General features: G+C 45.9%; 1 protein-coding gene across 1 annotated transcript in view; it reads left to right on the top strand.

Moving 5' to 3' along the window:
- The window catches only part of COL23A1 (collagen type XXIII alpha 1 chain), a 187,009-nt gene that overhangs the window by 142,275 nt on the left and 22,554 nt on the right, over positions 1-22,180 (top strand). The window contains exons 5-8 of the mRNA XM_054842298.1: positions 3,045-3,071; positions 18,660-18,686; positions 20,604-20,630; positions 21,328-21,354. Of these exons, the coding sequence (XP_054698273.1) occupies positions 3,045-3,071; positions 18,660-18,686; positions 20,604-20,630; positions 21,328-21,354 (108 nt within the window). The remainder of the gene's footprint in view (positions 1-3,044; positions 3,072-18,659; positions 18,687-20,603; positions 20,631-21,327; positions 21,355-22,180) is intronic.

The following is a 22,180-nucleotide window of genomic DNA, read 5'->3' as shown; positions in this document are numbered from 1 at the left end:
TCCTTCTCCATCGTTGAACTAACAGAGACGTTTCTTCACGTCATTCTCTTCCTGTAGAGCGTCACTGGGTTGAAAAGGGATCATTTCAGGAGGAATAAATTTGCTGACTATTCCTGGGCTAATTAATTTCCAGTTCTGTAAATCTGTTTAAAAGCCAAAGGGTGACAAGAAAATGCACGTGGAGCGTGGGGGCTGTCACAGCGACATGGCTTTGGTTCTCCTGGGATCGACAGCGCTGTCTGTGGGGTTTTTCGTTAATGGCTTTTACCCTTTGAATTTTTGCTTCTATTTCAAGTTCATTTTTTGCTGTAAAGACTTAAGAGGGGTTTAAGCAAAATTATTATTTTGGCTAAGTTTTGAACGAGCAAATCAGGAAAATGTAAGACTTGACAGCTTTGACTTAACCATTCCTAGAGGAAATCTGAATGCTTTTGCTCTAAAAGTTGTGTCCAGCATTAGCAATAAATCCAAGACTCTGGCTTGAGAAATGCAAGCAAATGAATTTTTCTTGTTAGTTTGTGTTCAGAAATGCAATCTGTCAATAAATTCATTTTCCTGTAATTAAAAACTGCAACACAGCCTCTCCAACCCACACAATAAAAGTGACTCCATGGGTTTTTGAAATATTGGTGACTTGGGCATTGACTGCAGGAGCACCGTTGGGAGGTGAATTCCTGTCTGCCTGGCCCAGAGCTCTACGCCGCGCACGGCTGTTCGCCTGCTTCACCAAATCCTGCATCACGGTCACGTCATCAGGGAAGACCCTGAGGTCATGGAGAGCATCTGCTGAGGCTGGGGAGCCCTTTTGGGTGCTAGAGCTGGTCCTCACAGGGCTTCTGCAGGGTGACTATTTTTTTTTTCTTCTCTGCAATTCATGCAATTTGGCTTAATTATTTAAAAAACCCCCGTAATTCCTCACTCAATGGCAGGTTACAAATGAAGAGGATACTGCCTATTTAAAGCTCTGTATATACATCTTTTGAAGGGACATTTTCCTCTTCATGGAAGTACTTTGGCTTATTTAAAATGGATTTATTTAACCATTTCAGCTGTGCTCCTGTTCAGAGTCTGTTATCAGCCCACACGCAGCCGGCTGGGTTACGCTTCCTCACGTGTGCTGTCTGTTCACTTTTATTGTACGCAATTCGGCATAGGCAACATATGGTGCACTATTAATTTTTCTTTGTCTCAAGTTGGTTTCATTTCCTGGTTCCCACGGCACTATTGAATTGCAAACGGAGCACAGGGGAGACTTAACACAAACAAGAGTTTGTTCCCCCCCCCCCCTTGTCCTCCTTTAAAAGACAGCTCCTGATTTAGTTCATTAAAAAAAAAAAATCATAATAATCCTGTATTTTTAGCATAAGCAGCATTTGCCAGAGACTTCTTTAAACATAATATATAATAAAAGTCCTAGAACCCACAGAACCACAATATTATTTTATTTCAACAGTACTGTATTTAATTCTATTAGTTTCTTCTGTTTCTTGATTTTGGCCATAAGGAATTGATTACATCCTACATGTACAGCATCGCACTCTGCTAAAACCGTATCCTCAATTCTGTTGTTCCCTAGTAGCAGTTGTTCTGGTATTTTATTTTTTGGCTGTCATAAGCTAGTTGTGTATATGAAATTATTAGAATTTGTGGTACAGGATTTGTGGCTGTTGGATGATTGATCGTCCTGTCTGTGAGTAAGGGGTATTCTGCTTAGATGTGCTATAAAACCTCTGTTTCCGAGGGTATTAAAATCATATGCTGGGTAGGAAATTTCTACAATTGAAGGATAGACTTACCACAGACTGTAATTAAGCATTTACAGTCCCAGATATTAACAAACACTTTATGTATTAGCATGCTGGCTGGGGAACTCACCAGCGAGCGAGGGCTGGGAGTTACAAGTGTTTCCTATTTATCTGTGTGTGCTCCAGTGCCATACGTCTCCATAAAAATCTCACTGTACGCTTTATCCCAAGACTGTAATTTGTTAAATAGGTGGTTGTTGAAGTCAATGTTGTTTCTGGATGAATCAGTAGTGCTGCAGGAGGCATTAAAAGCTGCAGGGGCACTTAGCAAGACGGGAGAACCACCGTACGTGGTACGGAGGGGGCTGCCAGAGCTATTTCATGCCATAAGAAACGTATGAGTCTGTATATCCGCAGCATGCTGACATAACCTATGTTTATGGTAGCAGATGACATTGCTGCACCAGATACACGCTTTACTGCCTACTTGTGTACCAGCTAATACTTAACAGCTCCTTCCCGGGAATCTGCCTTACGTCTGGCTTGCAGCAGGCTCCTCTGCTGTTAGCTCGCGGCACGTTTAACGGCAGCTCGAGCTGTAAACGCCTTTGGGAACCCCCCGAGGGGAGCAGAAAAGGTGAAATATCCTGAATAGTTTGTGGTTTATGCTGTTGATCTTGCAGGTGTTGCTAGCAACTTAAGTAAGGTCTTTCCCCGTAGCATCAGCTTTTCTTTCTGCTTCATTGCAAACTAAAGCAAAGCTTAGAGGTGAGCTGGGAGAGCTGCATCCTGCGAGGAAGTTAATGGATCTGAGAGGGGCAAACCTTCATTGAATCAAGTGCTGGAATAGGAGTTTGAAGCCCGGCGATTGCTCCCGGGGTGACAAGCTGTCCTGGCCACTGGCTTGGCAGTGCCGCAGCCTTCCCCGCCTCTCCCCAGCGCCCGGGTGTTCCCGTACCTCTTGGTACTTGTGTCCTGGGGAGGGCTTACAGCCAGGATCTAGCATGCATCCTGCACATCCGTGGCTTCAGGGGTGGCGGGGATGGAGCACAGGCAGCAGGGATGGTTGTGAGTTTGCAAAAGCCTCGGTAAGTAGCTAGAGATGAATATCTGGGGAAAATACGCCATAGGTGTGACCTTTCTGATACGAAAATTGCCCTGAGAGGTTTCTCTGCAGAGAGATTAGTCCTGGGGTTGGCTGGGGAGCCAATGGCCCCATCTCCCGCCTGCTGTTCTGTGCTGTCACACTGCTACAGGTGCATTGACTGACTTGTTATCTCACTTGTTCCCCCACCACAGGGGCAGTCAGGACGCGATGGTTACCCGGTAACTCTGCTATTCCTTTTATTTTTGTTCTCTTCTAATCTGCACTGCGTGGTCCTCTCCATCTTTTCCATGACACTTGATTTTTCTTTGCCTGTCTTGGTCTCTCTTTTTTTTACCTTCTTCCCTCCCTCTTCATCAGTGATAGCTTTTGAGGGATTTAGCCCTAAAACTCGGGAGCCCGTACAATATTCTCCATTACTGTTTACGGAGGTGAAATACTTGAGCCCTTTCATGGTATTATTAACACTCTTCCCTAAGAGTTCACTGGACTGCAAAGATAGCGAAGGCTTTGTCCTACTCCCAGCTGTAGGTGGCCAAATTTGGGGACATTGGTTAAAGAGCTTCAGGTATTGAGATAGGTCCTCATTCACCCATCTCCAAAAATGTTCCCTGTGAGCTGAAGTGTCCTGCCAAGGCTGTCAGCAAGGAGAGGTTTTGCAGGCTGGGAGGAGGGATAATTCCTGATGCACTGCCCTTCCCATGCCCATGGGCACCGCTGAAGTGTCTCTGTGTTAGAGGGAGGTGTCTTCTGGGGCAGAAATAAAGCCAAAGGCTGGTAACTTGGGGCTGTTAAAGGCTCTGAGCTGCTTTCTGCAGGAGGAGGGAGTCCTTGTTCTGGCCAGATCCTAAGCTGCAGCCTGCTGCCTGGCTTCCTTACTCCACATTACTGCACTTGGATGGCCGCAGTGCTCCGGCTCCGAGGGGCTCGACAGCTCATCAGGGAGCGACTCCCGTGCACGCATTCAGTGTAACAGGTTGGTAAAAATCACTGTGTAGATTCTCCATGTTCACAGCACGTTTCCAGCTCTGTACCCGCTTTTTGAATGGGTGCGGTGAGTCCTGCACCACCTCGTGCTCCGCAAGGGGCTTCTTGCCTATTTGTCCTGCTGTTCCATTTAAAAGGTAAAGGAAAGTAGTCAGCCCTCTCCTTCCTGTGGCTGATGCTCTTTTTTTTCTTTTTTTCCTTCCCCGCTGCCCAGATGAGTGTGTTAGGAAATCCTGCTGCTTTCCAGGGGAAGGATGGCCAGGGTGCAGCGCGGTGGTTTGTCTCCCTCAGGCGGTACCTGCCCGCAGCCAGAGCGGCCCCAGCTGAGATGCTGGAGCAAGGTGGTTATACAAATGTACGAGTGGCTTGTTGGAAATAAAGAGTTGAATTTATTAGAAATTAAGATAGGACACTTTGGTCTAATTAGACTCTTTAAAGGCAGTTTTAGGGTGGCTTTCTGTTCTTGCGGGATGTGGCTAACCACTGCTGGTTTAGCAGTGCCCGTGGCAGGTTTGCCCTGTCTTCTCTGTGCTGGTCATATTCTGGGAAAGCTTGTGTGTGTGGTTTAGCTGCAGAGTTCTAACAAGCAGAAATGCTGGAAGGAAACAGTGACTTTTTCCTAGGATAGAGCATCACCCCCAGCCTGTCCCGGTGGGCAGCCCTGGCACTGTGCTCATCCCAGCTCCTGGCGAGCGAGGGGTTTTGGTGCTGCTCTGTCTCTCCTAGATTGTGTCAGGGACTGGTAGTGACCTCCAGCTCTGCCACCACATCTGCACTGGGAAAATGGCATTAATGCTGCCAGAAGGTTTTTCCTCCCCTCTCCTTCCACCTGGGACCTGCAGTCCAGGCAAGCTGTGCGGATGGTCTTGTTCCTGACTTTGCAAAACTGGCTGAGCCAAACCCAGCAAACAGTGAATTACTGCATCCACATGGCTGTGGCTATGCTAATTAGCTTTATCTAATAGGGAGGTGATGATGATTGCATTTCCAAAGCAATACATATACCTGAAGAAGGAGGAAACTAAACACAAAGCAGGCTTGAGAGTCTTATTCAGCAGAAGCATATGGGTAGGTTTTATTACATCCAGATACATAGTCAAATTAATTATTTAGTTCTCTTCAGGGTGATCAAATAAACTCTGAGCTGTTTCAGGAGGTAGATGTGGTGCAAATGCAGAAGTAGCAAGTGGATATTAAACAGTGTTTGATATCAGAGATAGGTGTGGTAACACGTGTGTCTCTTGGCTAGTGGTGCTTTGAGTTTGTTTGTGAGCTGGTAGTGTATAACTGGGCTGCAAGCAGTGGAAGCTTTGAAGGGGTGAGTGAACCAGAGCTCTGGAAACAACACCCAAAGAGCTTTTATAAGATGCTTTCAATATTTTGAAACTTAACATCTTAAGGGGAGGGGTTTGTGCCCTACCATAAAACTTTACAGCAGAAACTGTTTCTTCGTTACAAAGTTCTATAGGTTCATTATTATTAAACCCCAGAGAGGATTTAGTTTCTATTTTTAGGACTATGGCATATCCTGCTAACATTACTATAACAGCTATGAAGAATGTTGAGTTTTGTTGCTTTTCTGGTCTTGTTTGACTTGGTTTTGACATCCCATTGAACGTAGATCACAGCATATACCTCAGCCTGAATTTCTGTGTAGGCTCCTATGGGCTAAGGGCTGCATGGGTCTATCTTCTCTTCCCTTTCCCTGTAACTGTTGAACTTGGCCCATTTCAGACAAATTTGACTGTGCAGATAATTAATTTAATGTGAACTTTGGATATCAAGGTCAGTTTAAGGGAAGAAGAGCCTTTTTGATATCTGCTGCCATACACATGGCTCTGCCATATCACCTGCTTGAAGATTGTCCTGTCTGACATTTTCTGTTTCTTTTTTAATTGCAGTGCTGATGTTAAAAACATTTTTGACCCCCAGGCCAATAATTAATCCATTTTGGAGGTTTTCTAAGAGATAAGGAAAGCTGACGGTGGAAGAGTGAAACTTGCACTGCCAGATTTGTAACAGCATTTAACAAAAAACAAAATTGCAATATAAAAACCTCTCCTTTGCAGGTAATGCGGTTGCACACAGTGGAAACTGCATCCAGCCCGGCTTGGGCAGAGGTGGCTTGCAGGACACTGGTGGCTGGTCTACAGGGCAGAAGCCCATGACTCACTGCCCTTCTCATTTCAGCTCCCAAGAGAGCTGGCCCTTGGTGGGTAGAAGGGTCTCTGAGAGCTGATTTTAAGAACTGTTATATTGAATAACATTTACCTTCTGCAGGGGCTTGAACATGGGTCATGCGTGTGTGTTTTCTGGAGAGCTGAGGACAGAGAAAGGCAGAAGATCTATTTAGTGTCCAAAATACCTGCAATTTTTTCACTTTTTCTCATTGTGGCTGTGTAATTTTGTGCACAGATTTACCTGGGGCGTAAATCTGCTTAATCCGAGATCCTGCCTTGCATCTCCTGAGCTTGCAAGAACTCAGTCGAAGGCACCAGAGAGTGGGGGGGTGAGGTGTCTTTTACTCTTCTTGGTGCCAAAACACTAATTTTGGAAGTCCTCTTTGGAGAAAATTACCTAAAACAACAACTTGGGGGAAGCAGAATTCTTTGCCCCAAAGGCAGAGGGGAACCAGCAGGTCGCTTTTCTTGTGTGACATCTGTGTGATCCCTCTTGCAGGATGCCAGGGCATTTCTCTGGCTCTTCATGCTGGTGGTGGTGGGCTGGAGTAACGCATAGGTGCGTAGTGGATGGTGTCCTGGGGTGTGAACTGGCAGCGTCGGTGACTGGGAACTACAGGATAAGTGATGCCTTTATACAGAAATCCCAGAATAGTTGGTAATTACAGATTGATTACAGGGCTCCATTGATTCATTAGAAATGCAGTGGTCTCTAAGGAAAAAACAATGATAAAAATACTGCAAAATGGGCAGTTCAGGAGACAAAATGACAATTTTCTAGACAAGGTCCTGAGCAACCTGATCTGCCTTTGGTTAGCCCTGCCTGGTGGTACTGCTGTGTCTGCAACCCCCCTGCTCAGGGACCTGGCCGGCACCTGTGGGGACAGTGGCGGAGCCCCAGTTGTCCTTGCTCTGGGCTTTGCACAGGTCCAAGTGCATGTGGAGGTCTCGTTGCCACAGGAGAACCACCAGCCACTGCTGGTTTAACTGCATCGTTCAGCTCTGGTGCTTCCCATCGCCAGCTTTTCTGAAGAGATGACAGCAGCCTTTAGATCAGATTGAGAAGGAAAATTTGGATGACACTTTTAGCCTTTGCCCCAAGACCACCCAGCCCATCCCCAAACCGAAGGACAGCCCCAAAATTTGAGCTGGGTTTGCATGAGGGCGCACTGGAGCAGAGGAAAAGCAGATGTGTGGCTGCTGTGATGATGGAAATGTGTTTCTTATTGGGGAGAACCAGGCACTGGGACTTGTCCCAAGCTGTGCTCTCTGTGGCAAGGAGCATCCGTGCTGCAGAGCAGTTCCCCTCAACTTGATGTGCTGTCAGTGCGTCAGCGTGTCGGGGGGCATTTGCCCTCATAAAGCTGGGAGGGGAGCAGAGGAATTGGCAGCTGCATCTGGGCAGGAGGAAAAAAGAGAAAATGAAGAGCAGATGGAAGAGCTGAACTGTGAGTAGGCTTTGCAGCTCACCTTTGAGTGCAGGTGGATCTTTCCATTGTGTAGCTCTTTAATGGAGTTAGATAATGTATGGAGGGGAGAAGCAATGGTTGGGTGGTGCTCTTAGCAGCCCTGTCCCTTCCTCTGCCCCATGCAGGGATGGTTTTACATTTGCCTTCAAACTACTCAGCTGTCCTCCTGCATGATATTTCTCCTCTTTTACCATGAGATCCTGCTTTTGTGATTCACCAGAACCCATTTCCTTCCCTCTTCCCATCTACCAGAGAGGCCTTTTGAAGCCAAAGTCTCTGTTTCTTGAGAGTTTCATCTGCCTCTGCTACTTGTCCCTCCTTAAAGTCAGTCTCTGCTACACCACTACGTGACATCCCAAATGGAGGGTTGTCACTTCAAGTGGGAAGAAACCAAAGGAATGAAGTTGATTAATGAGGGGAATTACTTCATGTGCACGTCTTCATTAATAAAAAGCAGAGCGGGGAAGAGGCTTTGCAGGGAAAAAAAGTATGATAAGAAACAGAGTTGTCTCCTATTTTATATATTTTCCTTAGAATATTAGCATCTATTTTTAGTTGAGCAGAGTGTTATTCATTTTGTTTCTCCCGCATATAATATTTGCCTTCTGAATTTTGTAAATCACTTGCATCTTGCCTGGAAGAGCCCGGGCATCGTCCCGCCTGTCTCTTTTAACAGTGGGAACTCTTTGGGAAGGCAGGGAGAAAACAGCTTCAAGTTCTGCCTGTTTAGAAGTAATGCAGCTTGTTACTCAAAATAATTCAATATTGAGTAGTAGCATCCTTTTCCGATGACAGGTAACTACACCAATATAATCACTGAATGGACTTATGGTAAAGGAGGGACACATCACAGGCATTGCTCAACGCTGGCACACCTTTCGGGGAATAATTGCTCGGTCAAAATTGAAATACTCTTGTACAGGCCATTGTCGTGTATTTAAAGTCCACCTCATGCTAAGGAGCTGTTGGAGCTAAGCAGCTCAGCGTCTTCAGAAACTTTATTTTTGGGAGTCCTGCACAGTGAGCTTTGGCTCATACATCTTTCTTTGGCTACAGTGTTGTAAATCCAGAGTTATCCACTGAAGTCAGCTGTAATGCCTGTAGCCGGAAATCAACTTGTAAGGATTATAAACTCTGGTTTTAATTAATTTCCAAGACACAAAGTGAAGCCAAATGTTTTTTCTGAGCTGATGTCTGGGAGAGGGGTTAGAAGAGCACGTGTAGAAGGGAAGTTGGTTCCTTGACTTGCAGGACCTCAGTGCAGTGGAGCAGCATGACAGGGGCTTTGGTGGCAGCTCTAGACCTTGGCCATAACCAACAGAGTTTGGGAGTTTCTCCCCTCCGTGATTAAGAATTTCAATTATTGTAGGTAACTTAGCAAGGGAAAGTCTGTGCAAGTTATTTGTGTGCAACCCATGAATGTCTTATGAATGCAGACAGGCCGATGTGTGGGAAATAAGAAACACGTGCCCAAGCCCGTTCCTGGTGGCAGTTCCTCCGTCCCATTGTGGTCCCTCAGAGGTTACCAGAAAGCTCCAAGACATGCACTTAGCCAGGCATTTTGAAAATGGCAACACCAGAAAAACAGATGTGACATTAATAATACACTGCTTTTATAGGAGAACTGTAGAAGTAACTTGCCTGATGACTTGATGAGTTGCCTCCATCTATGCAATTATCTCCAAGTCCTGCTTGGGCACGCTTAGGGTGCAGCTCCTCACAGAAGGAGCTGTGCGTAGCTTGAGATTGCTCCATGCCCAAACCAGAGCAACAGGCAGCGCTTTAGCTCTTCAGGAGGGCTGCCAGAAATCCCATGTGAGATATTGGAGACCATGCTACGTGGTCACATCTCATGGGCTGTAGGGAAGAGCATGTGGATCTCAGACTTTTACTGGTTTTTTTTCACATTAGGCGGATGCTTTCCAGACCCTGGGTGGTAGCTCATTACAGACACGAGTGCCTGTACATTGCATGGGTGTTTTGGTTGGTTGTGCATGTACAAAATTAAAAAAAAATCATATTTAACATCTGGTATCACTAGACTTAGATATTTTCAAATCCTGTGTCATGTGATCGGTATCCATCTCCAAAATGAAGGCTTCTGTTGGTAAGCTGGCTATTTAGTTTTCTTAGCTAGGTTCATCAAGGTCATAACTGTAATTTAGGGTTCGGTCTTGTGTTTGTTCTCTTGAGTATCTTTACTCATAAATATTCAGACTTCAAGGAGCGTCTCCTGTGAATGAAGCCATTTGCACACATACTTCTCCCAGTAAGAGCCCAAAAGCAGAAGTAACAAATATTTATTTTACAAGGCAAACTTTGTAGTTCTAGTCTTTTTCGTTTTATTTTAATATCAGTTTTGTGGCCAATTCACGTAATTATTTGCCTAGAGGGGAAAACCTCTTTAAGTAGGGAAAGCAGATCCAGCGTATTTTCCTGCTATGTCCATTTGCTGGCTCTCTGATGTGGAGACAACAACGATTTTGTAAAGACCAGCTCTTCATGGCAGCAGTTTATTTCTCTTTTGATTTAGAGGTAATTCTTCCACAGGGAAAATAAAAAGTTGACTTATATCCCACCCAGTAGAGGACTTGCAGATGCATTTGTTTATCTCCTGTGCTTCCAGTGTTTCTGGCCAGGGAGAGGAGAGGGGGCCTGGTGAAGGTGCTGATGAAAATGGCAAGGAGAACTTTTCTGTGCAGGCAGATTTCTGATACAGGACGTGCATGGCTTTTCGGGTGATGACTTACCCCCAGCTGGCTGCCTTATCCCAAGCTGGCTCACACAGGGGGAGGCTTGGTAATGAGGATGGCTGTGAGGATGGGTGGTGGAAAAGGTCCTTCACCTCCCAGTGGCTGGTTTGGAGCAGGGCTTTGGTTTCTGGCTTCTTGTGCTGCTTCTCTTCTGGTTCCCCACTTTGGGTGTGAGTGCAGCTGGTGCATCTGCATCTCAGTTGCCAGTGCATTTGGGCACAGCCACATGGTACCGAGGCTTCGCTTGTAGGCAGAGGAAAACTGAGAAAAACCAAGAAGTTTGCTCAGTGACCGCAGAAGAGAGGTAATCCAAACAGCAGCTGTCACCCAGGAATGGCACTGGTGGGGGAAGAATATAAAGGCAGTAGGAGGCTGAAGCATTTGCTTGAAATGTCGACGTTCCTCCAAAACAATTGCTTACCAACTTCAAAACTGCATCCCCGCCACAGAGGCTGTCTCCTCTCTCATAGTTGGACATTAGACAAAAAGTATCCAAAACCCAATTGGGCACCAAATGCTTGAAACAAGCAGTTGCACAGAACACATGGAACTCATTTAAGTCTCAGAAATTTGGGGGAAGTCAGGGGACTCTTTCTTCCATAAAAGCACTTTGTTATTTTGGAAGAAAACTGGTGCAATGTGATGCACAGATGAGTGAGCTCTTGCTTCTGAAATGATGCTGTGCAGCAGATAAGCCGATCTGACATGCTGGGGCGCTCCTTGCAGAGTGCTGCCGGCCCAGGAATCGAGGCAGTTGGCTGCGGTGACTCCCTCCCTTCCCTTTGCATTGGGAGGAGGGAACGAACCGGCTCCGTTGTAGCATTTCTTTGCGTTTTATCCGAGTAACCTTGCTGGCAAACCCAAGTGGTGTCCCGCGCAGCTCCAGCCCAGTATTTGCTTTCCGCCCCTTTGGACTGGTCAGTGTTAGATTTGCTTCCAGGTGTTTTTCTTGAGCATCTTTGAGAAGACATCCAGTACAACAAGGAGGGAGCTCTGTGAACAGATGGAAGGAGGCACATCTTGTATTTATAGAAAAGGAGAAAAGGTGCCTTATCTCCACAGTGAAGCCCTGGTGAACGTGGTTGGCACGTTTGGGAAAAGAGCTGGGAACCGAAGTGCTCCAGTGAGCCACGCTGGCGATGCAAAGGAGGGGCTGAAGAGTGGGCAGGGCCCAGCGCTGCCCTGAAAACATTCTCAGGAGAGGGTTTGGGGTGTTTTTTCCTGTTTTGTTTTTGTTTCCCAAGGATTTTGGAAACCCTTGCAATTATTTGTGCTCTGTGCTGGGCTCTCGTTGCAGAGGCTGGCTGTGCGTGGCCACCAGATGCCCTGCGTGGACCAGCCCAGCCTCCGAGGTGGCTGCTCCCTTGCAGAGCCCCGCAGTCTGGTTTGCATTATGGGTGAAGTTTTTAGCAAATTACTGCTCCTTTCTGCTCTGTTTCCATCAAAGAATGGGCAGAGGCCGCCCAGCAGTCTGAGGACAGATCTTTTTTTTTTTGGAATAGAGCACGGATTTGTGGTTTTTTTAGTTGGTTTGTTAACACATGCTTGGCCCTTATCAGGCTGCTGCTCTGCATCGTTTGCCTGACACCTCTGCTGGGGGGTTTATTGCTCTCAGCTCGGGCCGTGGGACATGGTTCCACCCCAAGAAAGGTTTCAGAGGAGTTTTGCCCCACCAGATGCTGTAGGCAATGCCTGTGGTGTGCTCAGGTGGCCTTTTTGGAAAGAAATTTGGGAGAGGGATGAAAGCTGCCACAGCCAGGGGATCTCTGCGGGCAAGGCGGGGATCAGGTCACCCCTCTGCCTGGAGCAGCCCCATTGGGATCCCCCCCAAGACTGGGGCCAGATGTTACATGCAGGGCTGTGGTTTGCATGGAGATGGATTTTGGGGAACTGCGAATTGCCCTCCCCCTGTAGAATGAAATAGGGTTTTCTCACTGAACAAGGAGAGCCCGGCTCTGAGGTAGTGCAGGATGGCGACAGTAAATCAAGAGAGGAGGAAAAGAACCAAACCAGAAGACGGTTTCCCATTAAACACTCAAAAATTCAGTGGCAGTGAATTGTTCCCCAAAATTTTGTACACCCAGCTGTCTCCAGATGTTGGGTAATAAACGTGTCTAGGCAGAAGCGGACGTGCCTCAAGTTCAGAGTTCTCTTGCATCTTGTGCTATGTCATGGGTAGGGTTTGGTCTATCAAGGCAAGTGGAACGAATAGGCTATGAGACATCTTTTGTTACACAGGTGTCTCCTGCTGTGCTTTAAATCCAGAGATGTCCCACACGGGAGCTGCCGCTTGTAATAGCAATTCTCTTACCTGCTGCTCTCGTGATCAATGTGCTAGTGAAGCCCAATGTTTAAAGTAGTTTTTGATCTAGGAATACAACTTAATGGCTAAATAAATACCTGTGTCTGGCTTATCTTTTAGTTCTATGACATCTTGTTGCCTGCTTGGAGAAGCCTATAAATCAGCTGATCCTTGTGTGTGGAAACCTGTGGCCTCAGTGCCTCGCTGTACACCTCGGTTGGGATGCACGTGCCATCAAGGCTGATTTGGGGGGGTGGCAGCAGCCCTGGGGGGGTTAGAGCAGCCCCCGGGTTACCCACCACAGTGGCGTGGGGGGACCTGCCCTGCCTGAGGTGCTCGTGTTTGCAAAAAGGTATTAGCTAAATCACAAAGGTTTGGATGCATTTAAAATTTAACTCATGCAAAACTGGCACCTCGGTGAGCATCATGTGTAAATGGTTTCCTAGTTAAATCTGGCAACAGGGTATTTATCAGGACTTGCTTTGCAGTTTTTAGTGGTTTTGAAAAACAAGAAAAAAAAGGCATTTCATTGATTTACCCAGTAAATATGTTTAAAAGACCTGTATCCCTTGGGCAGCCAGGCTAGTGAAGTTTTCTTTTCAATTGGTCCTTGCTTCTGTTTTTAAAGCAAATACACTAATGTGTGGCATGACAAGTGTAAATTATTTTCAAAGTTAAAAATAATCCGTCTTACAAACATTTAAAAAAAAATCATGCCTCATCGACATCGCTGTTTTGTGCTTATAAGAGAACTGCAGAGGCTATTTGCTTTTTAAAAAATGAAAAAAAAAAAGCTATCACCTAGTAATGAAAAAGTAGTTTTCGCATTTGCACGCAGTCATGGACCAAAGGGGAATTTGTGTTGGACTATACTGAAATAGCTTTTTCCAAACAAAGAAACAGAGAAAATTATTAGCAAAGGATTGTTAATAATCTTATTCATGCTGAAAAAATTTTATTTTTTATTTTTATGTGCAAGGCTGTTCCCCTGTGCAGCAATCCCATTCCATTGAGACCGTCCATGCTGTATATAGTTAAATAGGAAGCTATTGTGATTTTAATCATCTTAATGCTTAACTACGATGGCTCTTGGTAGGAACATTTCCAACGCTGTGTTGTGCCACGAGCTGACACAATTTCAAGGTCTTGCACCGGGGACCCCAGAGTCCTCCCACCAAGGACTTGCCTGGGCTTACAGCCACTGCGGTCGGTGTGCGCGCAGGATAATTCCTCGTGTGACTGATTTCATACGTAGAGTCTATCTCTTCACAGATATTTAAATGCTGTTATTAGGGAGGGTAAATGATTACTGTAGTAGAGGTGGTATTGGATGGAGTAGGAACTTGCTTTTTTATAAAGGCTTCTGGTCGTTCTGCACTGAGGACTTTAGGGAAGGAGAAGAGGGAAGCAGTCATTGGGGACAAGGACGAGGTGACATCCCAGAGCACTTCTCGTACTCAGTTCCTCACAGTTAGTGCTAGTGGTTCTCAGCTGCTATTTAGAGGACTCACATTTCATTTCTCAGTCCCTCTTCTCCCCTTTTCCTTCAGATGGGAAGCTCGGAGGAGCCACAGCAACCTGGCTGCCTTTCTCCACTTTCCTTGTGATGGGTCTGGCAGGGCATGCTTGGCCACAGCTTTTGCCAGAGCTTTTTTCTCATACAAAAATGTGCTGAGGAACCACATCGCCAGCAGACACTGTCCCGCTTGCGAAGATTTACAACGTAGCCTATAGGAAAGGATGGTCCCTGCTCCCTGGCTGCACTGCAAACCGTTGCTGCCTAGTGACCCAGGGCCCTTCGCAGGGATACTAAAATATTGTTGTGTTCTCTTGTTCTGACACTTTCCTCCTTTTCAAATGTAAGATTTTACCATTTTTCGAAACCACAGAGACAGAGATTGAAGGCAGTCCTTTGAATTTGTTAAAATTTGACTGCAGGGTTCCTTCCGACCCCTGTGCTAATTTTTAGCAGAGCAGGAAACATTAAAAATAACCATGAGAGAAGATTGCCCAACTCAGAAGGATTGTCCTCTTAATAATCTCTGGCTTTGTTTTCACTAGATATTTTCCCCCCTTAAAATTCCTGTAACGCTGCTAGAGCAAGTACATCCCTGCCAGCAGCAGTTATGGCACCAGAGGAGGAAGGCAGAGGGCCAGTTAGCCAGGCTGGCACCCAGGCTTGCTCTGAGCAGGGATGAGGGATGTACGGAGGAAATTATTTATTGGAAGGGCTTTTGCATGTAAATCAGATATTGCAAGCTCCACATCTTCCCACTCTGGTGAACCTAAAACTGTTCCCAAGCCTTCAGCTACTCTCAGTGAATCTCACTTTTGCAACGAGAGGTGACATTTTGGTGCTGCATCTCAAGGCTTCTGAGCTTCTACGGTGAAACAAAACAAAATACTGAAATTTGTTTTAAAATGTATCTCAATGCAGTTCTTTCCTCTGAAGTTGAAATATTGCATGGCCGAACCAAGACATGCAGCAAGAGTACATGACATAGTAACAAGCTCTGCTCAAGCCCCAGTGTCTTATCTGACTTGTGTCTGCGTAACATTAATGTATACCATAAATATATATGATTGTATAAATAATGTTCTCACCCAGGCGATGGCAGTGAGGATGCACCGTGGTTCGGGTCATTACACCTGCAGCAACTCCGTGTGCTTATGTTACTGTTTGTGAGGGGGAAAACCAAGGCAAGAAATCACAATTACTGTTCACTCCTGCTCCGTGTTGCCAGCTCCTCCCGCACTGGCAACCTGAGGGCTCCAGCCAGATGTTCTGGATATATTTTCCTTATCAAACTGACAGCAATGTTTCCTCTTTTCAAATGTGGAGGATGCCCCGTAGAGCTGTGTTGGCCCCGAACGCAGGTGGTCCTTAGTGGCGTGTGGTCAGAAAATGAGATCTGAGTTGGTTACAGCTAGGAGTGGGCTCTGACATCCACCAAACCATGTCAGCTGTGTCATCTTCCTCAAAGCACCTGGGACCGATGGATTTTTGTCCCACTTGGCCGGTGCAGTGATGGTTTTGGTCAGAACCATGTTTCGGGGGAAGCTGATTGAATATTCTCTCTACCTTGTCTTGAAGCATCAGGTTTGTCCTAGGCAGAAAATTCATCCCCTCTTGATGTAGCGAGCATTTAATGACATAAAGTGTGATTATTGTGTGCGTGATTCGGAGTGAAAGGCTTGTAATAGAGAACGGACAAAGGCATGAGTGAAATTCATCCCTGGGCAAAAGAGCACAGTATGAAGCCACTGCAATGCTCTCTCTTACTTGGGCCCTGTAATGGGGTGTCCAGAAATCTCACCTTGTTCTTACACCTTGTGCTGGTTCTTTAAGCGGAAGTGATTTTTGTCCCCCCAAAATGAAAACTTCTATAGATGTGTGTTTTGACTGGGGGAATAGGGAGCTACTTGTTGTTTTCCTGTTCCTTAGTTATCAAAGAAACGAAAGGATTCCTTCATGTTTAATTAAAATTACATGGAGCAGAATTCAAATAAAAGACAATAATGATCTCGACACATGAGTGCTCCTGAAATTTCAGGCAATCAAGTAAGCAAGCTCAGATTTCAGATGCTCTTTCCTCCTTTACACGTGCAATCATCTGGCTGCTCCCGGAAACTCTGACTTTGCTCACGCAGACGTTTGGCTGGGCAGGTAGAGCAGAGTCAATTAAATTTCCAGCCCAGACTAACAAAACATTTAAAAGTCTGAGTTAGTCTTGTCCATTCAGCGGCGTGGCTGGCCAAGAGCCCCTTTGAAAGCCCGATGGATATTGTTTCTCTCAAGCATTAAATGCTTTCCCTCAAACAAACATCCTTTGAATAGGCCATTGTTTTTCCTTCTGGATCGGTCCCTTTGTGGACCAATACAAGAATAGCTAAAAAGCTGATGAATTGGTATTGTAAATTTAAAAAAAAAAAAAGAAATCTCTGGGACTTCTACTCCTCTAAGTAGTTGAATGTGCTACAAGTTCTTTGCTCATCTTGTCCTCTGGAGGTTAGAGAGCTGCAGTGAGAGCTTCAGGTGAACCATCTCAAACAATCACATTTTCAGGAAAATGGACCTGATGCTTTTCCCAGGTGTTATAATATAAGGAATTGAGGTGATATAAAGTATAGAGGGGGTGTTAGAGGAAGTAGTAGCGGTTTGGTTGTGACTTGCAAGCCTTTGCATTAATGGATGCAACTGCATTCATTTATATTTTTCATTACTGCTGTGTAGCAGTTGTGTACTGGTAGTTCCTTATGAGAAATGATACACATCATGTGAACAGTATAACCTATCTTTGGTCACTTAAGAAATCTCGTGTGTAAAGAAATCTCCATTCATTTTCAGGTGAACATCTCTTGTACAGGTCCACTAGTCTTTATAATGTAGATACCAATGCCCTGCACAGGATTCAGCCACCTGGACTTTTCTGAACAGAGCTCTGTGTGTCCCATGGTTTCATATTCCCAGCCCATTTGCCACAGCCACTGCAGACCGATTTATTCCTTATCGATGGCCAGAGCTGTGAGCTGGAAGGATGCTGGTTTTAATGCAACCATTGGGCTTCTCTTACACCCCTTTGTCTCTTTTGCTCAATTTCACCGTTACAGATTTAAGCTAAACTAAAAAAGGGTCACCCTAATTAGTTCCCTAAGAAATACAGAAAACCTCAACGCTTTATCGTTGTGTTATACTATAGTCCAAACTACATTTTCTTCAGTAGGTCCTTCTGGTTTACAGGGCTGTAATGCGGGAAAATGCTTCAGCCCAGCACATCTGCAGAAGGAGCCAGGAGGATGCGCCGCACGTGTGTGGCCGTGCTGGGCAGACGTAGGAGGGAGCAGGTGCTGATCCTAAAGTACTGTTTTGCATTCATAGCCCTTGAATTTGCAGTAGGCAGTGACAAGAGCAAGGCCAGGTTGGGTTTGAGATCACAGGAACGGCCAGCTGTGCTGCAGTGCTGGGCCAGGCTTTGCCACGGGGATGCAGTGCCTGCTGTTCGGCTCAGCCTGCAGATCCTCGCCCAGCAAAGCACGTGAGCACATGTTGGAAATTTGGAGGTGGAAGCAATAGTCTGAGGGCTTTTCTGACTTGCAACCATTGTGCCGTGTCTCTTCAGGAATGGTTTGCAAGGCTGAGCTTTCTTTGGGTTTAAATGAAGAAAGGTCTTAAGCTCTTGGGCGGCAGTTCATGGATTGGTGGAAATGTAGTTCTGGGATTTACCCTATCTGTTGTGTACTTTGCATCCCCAAGTGCTTGTGTGCCGGCTCCAGCTGACAGCAGGGGCAGCTTTGGCTTTGTCCGTGGGCATTACAGTACCTGTGCTTCCTCCCCCCACATGCATCTTTTCTTAAAATCAAGGCTTCCTTATGGCCCAACACATTTAGTGGTTTCATGTTAATCGAGGGTTTGTATGTCAAAAATGGTGGGGAAATAACCATTTTTCAGGTTGATTGACCATGCACTCCTGCAGCAACCCTAGAAAGGGGAGACCTGGGGAAGAACTGGGGTAACCAAGTGCTTGGTCCTGCAGATACAAGTGCACTTCCAGCTTTGTATCACTGCAGATGAGCAAAGCACGTAGATGGGGTGGATGCCCCTTCCTTCCTCCATAGCAAGACATCCCTTCCCATCAATGAGGCTTACAGTTATGGACTGAGGGTGATGGCTGATCCCCCACATCTTGGGTAAAATGGTAGAGTTTCAGCAAGTCCTTTTGCAAAAATAAATGGTCCAGATCCGAGGTTGATGTGAATCACTCCCAGGATCTGCTCAATTTAACCAAATCAGGCATGTTTTACTGCTGTTTTTTTAGTCTTTAAACACCTCAGGGAGTCCCAAGCGCTGTGCCACCTTATCCCTGTTGCTAATTCTGTCGCTTCCTTTCACGCTCCTTTATACTCTGCAAATTGTTTGACGCCTCTTACTGTACTTCTGTGAAACCTTGCTGCTGGATTGCATGGATGAAGGATTAGGTCTATAAGTAACATAGCCGCAGACTGTACTATACGTAAGTAGAGCCTCTTTCAGAGCATGATTGATATCGCTATGTTTGTAAATAGGTTTTTTAATTATTACTTCTTTTTTAATAATGCTGTCTTTTCCTCTTCTTTTCAGGGGCCTCTTGGTCTGGATGGCAAACCAGTAAGTAGCACCAAGTGCCAAATGTAACATGTCTTTATTCATGCTGCTCTGCAATAGATGGGCAGAATCTCATCTATTACTTGTTTATTTCTACATACGTAACTGTTTAGGAGACAAAATTTTATTTAGGAAAATTATTCTGTGGTCTGTAACACATGCAAGTTTAACCTCTGGGAGCTGGCCGGCACAGCTAGAGGGGAGCTTTTCTGTACCTGTCAGCTCATCTTGGCTGCTTCTCTCCCTCCTGCGCCAGCTCGGCTAGCGGAGACTTTGCAGATGGACTGCAGACCATTTCCCAAATTTGGGAAATAAACTCCAGTAGCACCTTGGAAGAAGCAAAGTCAGTAATCTTGGCTGTATGCTGGCTCTGCAAAGCAATATCATAAAAATAATTGTTCCCAAACTGGGTTGATTTGCCTACAAAGGAGCCCAGGTAGGAGAGTGCCTGGTGTCCCTGCGATACTTTGTGGAACAGCCTAGACTTCATTTTATGAGCTGTTTGCATGACTTCGTTTTTGCTTGGAATACTTTGGATACTCAGGTGCTCCACTCTTCTCTCGCTTATTTTACAGAAACACAGACTTTTTTATTTTTATGCTAGCTGAACACTAGCCAGGTCCAATTCCTTCGGCTGGATGGTTGCTACATGAGGTCACAGCTCTAGATTTCGTGTCCAAATCCTACTCTATTCCACCACGTTCACTAAAGGACACCATGTGAAATCTTTTCAAACTTTCGTCCTAAACCAACTGTGATTTTCGAAGTGGGCAGAAGTCATTCAGTCTTTGCAATGAAAAAGTTACTCCAGATACTTAGTTCTAGCCAGTTGGGGAGTATTTTGTAGTAGCTGTACATTGCTGTGGTTGGTTTTTATCCTACCCCTGAAGATGACAAATGTGAATGAAAAGAAATCTAGAAGTAACTCGCTAGAAAAGAAAAAATCCCAAGAAACTGGAAGGACAACCAATACCACTGTGTTCAGGGCTTGGCTTTGAATTAGCAAAGCCCCACAATGGAAGAGCAGTGCAAACCCCAGCAGCACGCACCTGTGCCCACTGCCCTTGGCACACTCGTGGATGCAAGTGGCTGCGAGTTCTATGTGTGCACCAGGCAGGAGCGAGAGGCAGGGAAAATCTCAAGGAAAAAGCAAACTTATCAAATGGCCAAACTCGAACCAGACCATTCCTGATCCCTTCCATGAGAGCAAGGGGCCAGCAGCCTTGCTTGGAGCCAAATTAACAGCAGGAGGGATGCTGTGTGGGGATGCAGATGCTGCCGTCGGCCTCTCTGCTGACCTTCCCCCACTGCATCCCACTGGTTTGCTTTGGCAAACACCATGAATTGGGCTGAACCCCAAGATTTCAGTATTTTCCTGTGTTGGAAGGAGGATGCAGAGCAGGCATATCAAAGCATGGCTCTACGGCTTCTCTTTGGGGCTGCAGCGTGTCTCTGCCTGCCTGTCTTACAGAAAGCTGCTTAGAGGGAAGATGACTTATGCCTTCAGCAAATAGGCCAAAGAAAGCAGCCCATCCTCCTTGTTTATTTTGAACAGATGTATAATTGTTGTAATGATATGCTGAGCATGTGTTTTTGTAGAGTGATTTAATAGTTCAAGAAATTTCTTGCATCTATTTAGAGTCACGTGTTTGCAAGCAGCTGTCACGCTGCCTGCCCTGCCCCGGTCCTTCTCCGGTCTTCTGTCTTGGCAGGAGCAGGCAGGACATCATTGGCGCTTTTCAGTAGCATGCTGCTCATGTGAAGCAGTGTATAATTTAAAATAATAGTATATATAACTTAAAGTAAGAGTGAACATAGTTCGGGTTTATGAATTGATGAATGCAATCTCCTTGGTTTTGAGGTTGCGTGCATTGACGATTCTGCAGTTTCTTAACTGGGATCCTTCTTATGTATTTCCAGGGACCTCCAGGACCAAAAGGGGAAAAGGTAAAGACTGCATTAACATCTGGCTTTTGAGAAAGCAGCTGTATATCCTCCTTCCACTGTAATTCTTTCAGTTCAAGTTACCCCAATGCGTCAGCATGACATTCCCGCTGGGTTTTGTTGGGATGTGGAGTCATGACAGTAGATTCTTGGGTTGCTCTTGGAAAAGCCCAGGGAAGGGAGGGCAGAAAGAATTCACAAAAATACAGGAGGAATAAGTATGGGCTTAAAGCTCATCCATGCTGTAGGGTTCCTGGTAACTGATCCCTTAGGGGTTAGGAGAGCAGCATACAACTCTCTTCTTGCTTTCCTCCAAGAGCAAGGCTGTGGGCTCCATCACTCTGTGTTTGCATGACATCCTCCCACAAAATTAGAGCAGCCAAAGAAGGTCATTGCTGAACTGAAAACGATGTTAATCCTCGCATGTGTAGGACATAAGCAGTTGCTAGGGGAGCCTTAGAGTTGGAAGCAATCCGCTATTTCTGATTTATTATCTGTTTCATTGCCTGCCAGGGCAGAATCATTCCCTATTGTGTTGTCTCGAGCCCTTCTCCTCACTGGTTTTGAATACGTTAAGCAATAGGACTCTTGCCACTTCCCTTGTGTGCTGTTCCCGTGTCCAGCTGACCCTGCGCTCGGTCCTTCGTGATTGAAATTTGAACTCTAATAGCTGACCCTTGCTGTTTTGCCTGACATGCAGGGTGAAGCAGGGGACATCGGCCCGAGGGTAAGTAGTGACACTGCACGTTGATTTATTCTAAAATCTGGTTGAGTTTGGTCACCGCACAAAACAAGGCTTTGTGCAGCTTTGTAGCTGCAAACTGAGGTATAGTAACAGTTCTGGAAATGTTTAATTTTGCCATCGGAGCTCTTTGTGGGGGTGGTTTTCCTAACTTTTACCACAGGGAAACAAGAGTTGAAGATGTTGAGGTACCTCATGAAGGGTTTCACTTTTACTGGGCTTTGCTATCCCCGATTCCCTCTTCTAGTGTCAGAGACAGAATCCATGTTTCTCTTGAAGCTGTGCTCCTTATTTGTTGGCATTAGGCACCAGTACGTGGTGGAAAGACCCGGTGTCCCAAGGAAAGGCCTGGCATGGTGTTGTGCAGGGTGGAAAAGTTCCTCCTCTCTTGCTGAGCTATCTGCCTGGAAGCACAGGCTGCCTTTGAGCGAAAATAAAGTGTTTAAAGTAACTGTATGGTGAAGGAAAACTGTTTTGGCGATGGTAGTGGTAACACAGTCTCCCATGCTGGGGATGAGATGGGAGGGCTCACCATGAGGTCTGCGGTATTTCCAAGGCGGGCTCTGTCGCAGTAATGGAGGTGTGGTTGGCCATGGGTTATGGCACCGGCTGGAAACCCCGTCACGGGGATGTGCTGGGATGCTGGAGTATGGGCCCTGCGCAGAGGCCGGATTTGGAGCTGGCATCTCAGTCGGCTGGTGGGTTTAGATGCGGTTGCTGGAAATGTAACCAGGACCTCAGCGGTTAATGTCAGGCAGAGATCCCTCAGGGCCATTTTTCTTTTTTCCCTAGAGGCTGTTAAGTCACTTTT

Source organism: Grus americana, chromosome 14 (genome assembly GCF_028858705.1).
Source record: "Grus americana isolate bGruAme1 chromosome 14, bGruAme1.mat, whole genome shotgun sequence".
NCBI classification, from domain to species: domain Eukaryota; kingdom Metazoa; phylum Chordata; class Aves; order Gruiformes; family Gruidae; genus Grus; species Grus americana.
Note: the sequence above shows the minus strand (reverse complement) of the source record. Positions and strands in the feature narration are given on the sequence as shown.